Source organism: Crotalus tigris, unplaced genomic scaffold (genome assembly GCF_016545835.1).
Source record: "Crotalus tigris isolate CLP2741 ecotype Arizona unplaced genomic scaffold, ASM1654583v1 scf7180000017551.9496454, whole genome shotgun sequence".
Taxonomy (NCBI): domain Eukaryota; kingdom Metazoa; phylum Chordata; class Lepidosauria; order Squamata; family Viperidae; genus Crotalus; species Crotalus tigris.
Genome location: NW_024096469.1, coordinates 1,502,754 through 1,512,421, shown reverse-complemented (window position 1 = coordinate 1,512,421; position 9,668 = coordinate 1,502,754). Strand labels below are relative to the sequence as shown.

Genomic DNA, 9,668 nt, shown 5'->3' with positions numbered 1-9,668 from the left:
TTAAAATGCTGAACAAAATCATTTTGTTTGTAAAGTTCCATTACATGCTCAGAAAATAGTTGTTGGATTCTCACACCAAACTATTTCAAATGTGAGGTCATTGTTGTCAGTACATATATATGTGACAGATAAAAGAAGAGATGTAAGGATAACATACTTGCAAATATAAAGTGAGAATTCAACTTCAGAGAGATAATACTGTAAGTCTTCTATCAGCTAGAGACATTATGTCTCTCCAGACTATTCCCACTGTGATACTTTTTGTACTCAATTCTTTAATCTTTTGATTAACAATATTAATTACAGATATTCCATAGTATACATTAAATGCTTCTTTTCCATAGAAATACACTTGCTGCTAAATCAATATAGAAAAACATGAAAACACACTGCTTTACTTTATAGAAGACTGTATCATTCCTCTGGTTTTCCCTATGGGACTGCAGATCTAAAGACTACAATATATAGTAGCATTAATAGGAAGTACTTGGGCACAATCTTCCACAGCTTTTTAACCTTTCTTATGATGATAGATTCTGAAAGTCTTGTTATCATAACTTGCTACTTCAAGCACAGAGTATTTTGTGATGAAATGGTGCCCATGGCATGCTGAACCAAAAATTAGGTACTAACATACAGGATATTAAATTCTCACAGTATTCTAGATCAGCAGTCCCCAACCTTTATGGCTTGGCGGCCCGGCAGGGGGAAAGAGGCCGCTAGACTACTACTTGGTCATGGCCTGTTTGGAACCTGGCCACACAAGTGGCATGCTGGCAAGCGCACAGCTCAACTAGCATGTGTGGTGGGCTAGCATGAACACTCAGGAAGCTCAACTAGCACCTGAACTGTGCACGTCGCTAGTCGAATTGCTACTAGCTACTAGCACAACCCATTTCCAAACAGTGGCCCGTGGCCTGGGGACCTCTGTTGTAGATTTATGTTTTTGTGAGAATTCAGACTGCCAAATTTGTCAAGCACAATTCCTTCTGCTCCTTATGTGAGGAGCCCTGACAAGCATATTACTGGTGCTTGAGAGGGGCTGAGTAAACAATAGTTAAAATATGTGTTAACATGTATGAACATAACCAAGATTTTCTTGTTGCATTGTCAATATGCTCCAGAACTGTTGAATTTTGTTTCCATACAATTAAACTCTTTGCATGACAATCCATTAACTAATCCACCATTTCATATCTTAATTTCACACAGCACACTGAATCTAAGCAATTTTGGATTTGAAAAACCTTTTGCCTAAAATGTGGTGGGATAATTTCCAACTCAGTGGCTGCATTTGCAAACAGGCTTTTCATGATTCAGATCAGTTGCTTTAACGATAAAAGTAACAAGTGCAGGAATATGCGTTGTACGGTACTTTAGGTCTATTTTTATTGGCTACTTGTGGATTAGCGTGCTGTGCAGGTGCAGGTGCAGGAAATTGGATTAATTCAGTGAGCCATGGTTCTGTTAATCGTGGGTTAGTATTCCACGTGAAGATAGGGCCTATCATCACCTGTAGAAGGAAAACAAACTGTTTGCCTCGTTATAAACCAGATAGTTTACGAAGTCATTCGAAAATAACACTCTTTCCGGCTTGGGACCATTCCTCGCAAGATCAGGTTGTGCCACGTGACCACTAGTACCCAGATCCAGGAGAAGGGGCGTGGCTACCGCCCTTTCTTGTGCTACATGATGTACTTTCTTCCTCCGACGTGCGTAAGCGCTTCGGCTTTCTGTCGCGTTTGCGCCGGGACACGTGACAGGCAAAGACGGCGGCCGGGCCGGCTCACAGCCCGCGTGTAGCGTTCGCTTCTGGCTTGCCGCCCCCTTCCTTCCTTCTTTCTCTCCCTCCTTCGGAGCTGACGCCGCGGCTTCAGCCTGGGCACGCGGGGAGCGGGCAGGTACCTTGTTGTGGGGGTGATCGGTGGAGGGTCAGGAACTCCAGTATGAGGGGATGGTGCGAGTTTCGGCCTAGGCAGGAGTTGGGTGAAGGAGAGCCTTCAGGAGTCCGGCCCAAGCTGGCCTGAAGGTGCTGCGGTCGGATGGCGTGAGGAGGGCCGGTGGTGGAGCCGGACTCCCGATTGTCTGAGGAGACGCCAGCCATGCTTGAACGGGGTGGGTCGGTGGGCGCGACGCTGCTGGCTGAGCTTCTCGGCGTGGCTGGCGGGGAGCAACCCAGAAGCTTCAGTGGCGGCTGGTGGGGCCCTCGGGTCTCGGGAGCGACCGTGGCTTTTCGGGAAAGGGCTCAGGTGCCCCCCAGTGGCTGCTGCCCTTCCGTGGTGCCTCTGTGTGGGAGGTGATGCTGCAGAATCCCGGGCGGGCGGAGAGAGAAGCAAGCGCGTTGGGAACTGCATGGGGAATGTGCTTCAGAAATGCAAGACAAAAAAAAAAAGACCTTGGCTGATCGAGAGCGCGGGTTCGCTTTAGCCCAATATCATCTTTCCCCAAACAAATTGCCCAGGTGCTTTCGAAAAGCTCAGAAAGGGCAAAAAAGTAGTGCTTTCTTTTATGATGCGCTTGTCCTCTGCGCCCTCCTTCCTCCCGGTACTTGGAGATAGTCTTTAACATGGAGGCCTCGTTTAATCGTTACTGATAGTTGCCTTGCGGGATCATGGAATAATATAAGGATTTCCTGGGTCCTGCCCAGGGTGCACTGAGTGTTTCAGTTGATTTAGTCCGTTTTTCCCCATCAGAATAACTGCTATAGAATGGTAGAATAGCTTTTTTTCTGTTTATGATCTCCTTTCAAGCATTTATGCTTGATTTTAAGAGCTTACCTTAGGAGGAGGGGAGCCTTTTTTTTCTTTGTTACTATTTAAAATTATTGGGAATTTTTTGCCAATTTGCAAGTACAAATGTCTGCTATTTAGCAACTCTTCATTCTTCTATATATTTCTTTAGAATTGAAGGTTCCATGTACTGATTTCTTTTTCATACCAAAGCTTGCCTTGTGTTTTCTGTTCTTAGGGCTTTATAAATAGTTTATCCTTAAGTACCTGTTTCCAATAATACCCTAGGTTTTACTGTAAATCTTTTAACCTTGTTTTGGAATAGTATCCTGCTATTCAGTCCAAAAGTAATAGAAAGTTTCCTTGCATTAGGTCATGGTAATATGATCTTGGTGGTGAAAGGAAAGTCCAATGCTGTAAAGATTTTTTCTCCATAGGAACCTGGAATGTAAGATCCATGAATCAAGGCAAGCTAGACGTAGTCAAAAAAGAGATGACAAGACTGAACATCGACATCTTAGGAATCAGCGAACTAAAATGGACAGGAATGGGTGAATTTAACTCAGATGACCATCAGGTATACTACTGTGGGCAAGAATCCCTCAGAAGAAATGGAGTAGCCTTCATAGTCAATAAAAGAATAGGAAAAGCAATACTGGGATACAATCCTCAAAATGACAGAATGATCTCTATTCGAATCCAAGCAAACCATTCAATATCACAGTAGTCCAAATCTATGCCCAACCACTGGTGCGGAGAGGATGAAATTGACCGGTTCTATGAAGCCCTACAGCACCTTATAGAATTAACACCAAAAATGATGTCCTTATCATCATGGGGGATTGGAATGCTAAGGTAGGAAGCCAAAAGATAACCGGAATAACAGGCAAGTTTGGCCTTGGAGTACAAAATGAAGCAGGGCACAGGCTAATAGAATTTTGTCAAGAGAATACGATGGTCATAACAAACACTCTTTTCCAACAACCCAAGAGACGGCTCTACACATGGACATCACCAGACGGTCAACATAGAAATCAGATTGACTATGTGCTCTGCAGCCAAAGATGGAGAAGCTCTATACAGTCAGTAAAAACAAGACCAGGAGCTGACTGTGGCTCAGATCATGAGCTTCTCGTTGCAAAATTTAGCTTAAATTGAAAAAAGTAGGGAAAAGCACTAGGTCACTCAGGTATGAACTAAATCATATTCCTGATGAATATACAGTAGAGATGACAAATAGATTTAAGGAATTAGATCTGACAGACAGAGTGCCTGAAGAACTATGGATGGAAGTTCGCAACATTGTACAAGAGGTAGCAACTAAAACCATCCCAAAGAAAAAGAAATGCAAGAAAGCAAAATGGCTGTCTGAGGAAGCTTTGCAAATAGCTGAGGAAAGAAGGGAAGCAAAAGGCAAAGGAGAAAGAGAAAGATACACCCAATTGAATGCAGAATTCCAGAGAGTAGCTAGAAGAGATAAGAATGCCTTCTTAAATGAACAGTGCAAAGAAATAGAAGAAAACAACAGAATAGGGAGGACCAGAGATCTCTTCAAGAAAATTGGAGATATGAAGGGAACGTTTCATGCAAAAATGGGCATGATAAAGGACCAAAATGGCAGAGACCTAACAGAGGCAGAAGAGATTAAGAAGAGATGGCAAAACTACACAGAAGAACTATACAAGAATGAGCTTAACATCCCAGATAACCACAATGAGATGGTCATTGACCTCGAACCAGACATCCTAGAATGTGAAGTGAAATGGGCCTTAGAAAATCTGAGCAACAACAAAGCTAGTGGAAGTGACAGTATTCCAGCTGAGCTATTCAAAATCTTAAAAGACGATGCAGTAAAAGTGCTACACTCAATTTGCCAGCAAATTTGGAAAACTCAACAGTGGCCACAGGATTGGAAAAGGTCAGTTTACATTCCAATTCCAAAGAAAGGCAATGCCAAAGAATGTTCAAACTATCGCACCATTGCACTCATTTCACATGCTAGTAAAGTTATGCTTAAAATCCTACAAGCTAGACTCCAGCAGTATGTGGATCGAGAACTACCAGAAGTACAGGCAGGATTTCGAAGAGGCAGAGGAACTAGAGATCAAATTGCCAACATACGCTGGATCATGGAGAAAGCTAGGGAGTTCCAGAAAAACATCTACTTCTGCTTCATTGACTATGCAAAAGCCTTTGATTGTGTGGATCACAACAAATTGTGGCAAGTTCTTAAAGAGATGGGAGTACCAGACCATCTCATTTGTCTCTTGAGAAACCTATATGTGGGTCAAGAAGCAACAGTGAGAACCGAACACGGAACCACTGATTGGTTCAAAATTGGAAAAGGAGTCCGGCAAGGCTGTATACTGTCGCCCTGCCTATTTAACTTATATGCAGAGCACATCATGAGAAAGGCAGGGCTAGATGAATCAAAAGTTGGAATTAAGATTGCCGGGAGAAATATCAACAACCTAAGATATGCAGATGATACCACTCTAATGGCAGAAAGTGAAGAGGAACTAAAGAGCCTCTTGATGCGGGTGAAGAAGGAGAGTGCAAAAGTTGGCTTGAAACTCAACATTAAGAAAACCAAAATCATGGCATCCGGCCCTCTCAATTCCTGGCAAATAGATGGGGAAGAAATGGAGGTAGTGACAGATTTTATTTTTCTGGGCTCAAAGATCACCTCAGATGGGGACTGCAGCCAAGAAATTAAAAGACGCTTGCTCCTGGGGGAAAGCTATGGCAAATCTAGACAGCATTCTAAAAAGCAGAGACATCACCCTGCCAACAAAAGTGCGTATAGTCCAGGCCATGGTTTTCCCAGTTGCAATGTATGGCTGTGAAAGTTGGACCATAAGAAAGGCTGAGCGCAAAAGAATTGAGGCCTTTGAACTATGGTGCTGGAGAAGACTCCTGCGAGTCCCTTGGACTGCAAGGCGTTCAAACCGGTCAGTCCTAGAAGAGATCAACCCCGACTGCTCTTTAGAAGGCCAGATCCTGAAGTTGAAACTCAATACTTTGGCCACCTAATGAGAAGGAAGGATTCACTGGAGAAGGCCTAATGCTGGGAAAGATTGAGGGCAATAGAAGAAGGGGACGACAGAGAATGAGATGGCTGGATGGAGTCACTGAAGCAGTAGGTGTGAATTTAAATGGACTCCAGAAGATGGTAGAGGACAGGAAGACCTGGAGGAACGTTGTCCATGGGGTCGCGATGGGTCGGACACGACTTCGCAATTAACAACAACAACAAATATGATCTTTTTAAAAATGAGGGTATGGGAACATATGACATAAAAAGCTTACAAAACAATAGAAGAAAGGAGGACTTTTAAAGGAGAAAGAGCAGGTCCCATGGATTTTTATAATAAAAGCAATCTTGATTGAAATGTAAAGAAAAATACAAACAGATCTAGAAGTTATAGTTTTGTTTGGTCCTCTATCATAGAATATTGGGTGTATGTAGGAATCTCACAAATGTGTATAATTGAATATGAAGGGTTTTTTCTCCTGAGATACAAAATAGCAGAGCTTGGAAATAATTGGACCACTTCATGAGAGATAACTGGGTTGTCTGCAACAATAAGCATTTGACATGTATGAGTTCATGTGCTCAAACAGACTGAAAAATCTGTTACATTTCATGGCAAAGCTGGTCATTTAAATATATTGGGATGAGGAAGGAGATCTAGCAAGAGTTTAGCTAAAGGTCTGAAAATAAAGCTGGAGGAGAAGGAGTTAAATAAGTTGCTGAGTTTGGAGAATTTATAGTTTTTTTAATCTTTAATTTACCATTTTTGAAAGATGGTAAAGTAAGGCATCTGGCTTCTTCTCTTCATCCCACATCATCTTCCGTATTAACTTCCTTTGCTGTCTTCATGTAATTTTTTCCCATTTATTTTAATGTAAGTCCTCCTTCCCTACCAGATTTATATAGAAAAACATGGAAGCAAATAGTTCCCTCTGCCCCACCATGACTAAATGTTGTGTGCTGAGTCATAAGTAGCTTTTGACTGTAGTGCCTCATATTTTTCTAGTAGCCTCTAATTGATTTTCTTTGAAAAAAATGTCTTCGATATTGTAGATAAAAGTTCCTACTAGATTTTATTTGTTCTGTCTTGTATATTCTTCTGTTTTCATAAGGAACCATAGCAATTTTAATTATAAAGTTCATGTAGAGTATTACAAAGTACTTTGTTGATGAAATATGAAATCTTTCCATGTGAGAAACTCTTTGGCTGGTCTTCAACATATCCTCCACCATAGAAATATTGAATTAAATTCTCATCTTTCTTTATTAATACAATGTGTTTTTAAGCCCCCATAAGCCAAATCTTAGATGTACATTGCATCCTTTCTTCCTAGAATATAAGCTAGGCTGGAATGAAGTAAAATTTATCTGTGTGGATTTCCTAAGTCTGGTTTATAAAGCAATGATACCAAATGTGTGTAGCCATATAATTTTGCATGTAGATTAATTTCTAGGTTGCATTCTTAAGGAAGTTTGCTGTTAGCTTTGCTTGTATGTGTATAACTGCTTTTAATTTATGTTTTAATAATTTTTCTACCTACAGATAGGGAGTTTTCCGTCATGGACTGGCAACCAGATGAACAGGGTCTCCAGCAAGTTCTCCAGTTACTCAAAGATTCCCAGTCTCCAAACACAGCAACCCAGCGTATTGTGCAAGATGTATCCTTGAACTAATTAGCATTGCTACAGCATTGCTTGAGATTTAAAAAGAGAACAAAATGCAGGCAATGAACTTAAAGAATAGAGGGAGAAAAATGATATGTCACATTGGGGAATACAGGTAACCCTCGACTCATCACCACGTTTACTGACTGTTCAAAGTTACTATGGCACTGAAAAAAGTGATCTATGACTGTTCTTCACACTTATGACCATTATAGCATCCCCATAGTCATGTGGTCAAAATTTGGGCACTTGGCAACTGGCATGTATTTATGACAGTTACACTGTCCAGGAGTCATGTGATCACCATTTGTAACCTTCCCAGCTGGCTTCTGATAAGCAACCTCAGCTGCATGAGTCACTTAATTGCAATGATTTGTTAACAGTTGTGGCAAAAAAGGTCATAAAATGGAGCAAAGCTCACTTAATAACTGCCTTGGTTCGCAATGGAAATTTTGGGGTCAATTGTGGTTATAAGTCGAGGACTACCTGTAATTACTGAGATAAACATTTTATTAACAACTTTCCCAACATACTATTTTCCAGATATTTGGGGCTGTAATTCTTGTATTCCTGGACTAGCAGTAATATTGATTGGATTTATAATTGTAAGGACCCACTTCAATTAACCACCCAAGAAAGCAGAACTCTTGAAACTGACAGTCTCAAAAGGATACTTTTATTAGGGGTCAGTGACAATAGGGAAGGTATAGTTAAACAAGCAATATTCCTCCTCCCAGCAAAGTCACAATGTTAATTTGAAATCCAGCCAATCCACAGGTGGTCTGAAGAGCAGGTGCATCTCAAGGTCTTCTCCAATTTCATTTCTCTGTAACTGTCTCCCTGATAAGGGAGACACATTCCTTTCTCAAAGGGATGGAGGCAGGAGGAGAGAGTAGAAAGCGAAAGTTATCCCAAGCTAATGCAAAGCTCCCCCCCCCCCAGCAGAATGGCAGGCCCCAAAAGTAGAGTATATATATGTAAGGAAAAGAATAAGGGTTTGAGGACTTGACAATAATCTAGGTCACTGGAAGATATCACAGACTCCTGGTCTAAAATAGTGGTAGCAGAAAACAAACCTGAAAGTGGTTCCTCTGGCAATGTCCTATTCTTGATGTAGCCTTCTGTAATGGGCTGACTGGGAGATTATGGAACTTGCATTCCAGCATATCTGGCAAACACCAGGTGGCAAAAAGCTGCTGTCATAGGGCAGTATGGTCTTCTATTAGTACATCTGTGGCTGAAAAAAAAAAAGGCTTTTGGAGATTTTTAGTTAGAACATATTATGAATGAATTCTTAACTAATGCTACAGAAACTGAAACAGCTCAACCAGTTCCCTGATTTCAATAACTATTTGATATTTGTTCTGACACGACTGAAATCTGAGGGTATGTCTATTAAATCTATTACAACACATTTTTTTTTAAAAAAACTATATTATATAGTCTGAATAGTATTGGGATACAACACCTAATTTATAATGTCTGCTTAAAGTAATTGGCCATTAGAATATTTGAGAAAATTAGATTTTGACTTAAGTGATACGGCATGTTTAGCTTCTGAGTAACGTTGGAAAACTGCCGGATTTAACAACTTAAAGGAGATTTCCCTTTTAATGTGTGACTGATAATTTGGTGCTCTATATGGCTTAGAAAGCAAAGGAGGATTTCAGGAATCAAAAAAGTCTAGCTTCCTTTGTTTTATTTAATGCTGCTCCCTTGGAGCTATGCTCCTCCAAAATGGCAGAGCAAGGGTTAATAGGCTGAGCTTTTGGAAGAGCTCCAATGAAAGAATCTAGAATAAGGTAAGAAGAAGACAAGCCCATTGTAAACATATAAATTAACTTGCAAGAAATCCTATAGATAAAGGTGTTCTGTGACTGATGACCAAAGGTCTGTATGCCGTGATTTTTAAGTATACAAAAAGGATTGAAGTTGTTTGGATCTTTACAATAATTTGTAATAAGCTACTGTTTGTATTAGAAACTAGTGAGACTTCTGAGTGAAATAACTGTAATTTACCTTTTACCTCTTAAAGCTTTGGCAGTTTTGTTGGATAACTTAGGAACAAAGAATCATTTAATTCTATACACAAGATTAATTGAAATGCCCTCATTTATTTTTGTGAAAACTGGGTTCATATAGCACAAGTTGCCCTTATAGTCACCCAGCCTTACGTTCTTTTTTAACAAAATTTAATCGATGGTACTAAAAGGCTAATATTATTAACTCTTAAGTTTTCA

At 40.5% G+C, this 9,668-nt stretch overlaps 1 protein-coding gene across 1 annotated transcript in view; it reads left to right on the top strand.

Annotated features, from left to right (window-relative positions):
- The first annotated feature begins 1,728 nt into the window (after window positions 1-1,728).
- TNPO2 (transportin 2) overlaps window positions 1,729-9,668 on the top strand; it is a 41,382-nt gene continuing 33,442 nt past the window's right edge. Inside the window, exons 1-3 of the mRNA XM_039343117.1 lie at window positions 1,729-1,901; window positions 7,307-7,422; window positions 8,739-8,814. Of these exons, the coding sequence (XP_039199051.1) occupies window positions 7,324-7,422; window positions 8,739-8,814 (175 nt within the window). The 5' untranslated portion in view covers window positions 1,729-1,901; window positions 7,307-7,323. The remainder of the gene's footprint in view (window positions 1,902-7,306; window positions 7,423-8,738; window positions 8,815-9,668) is intronic.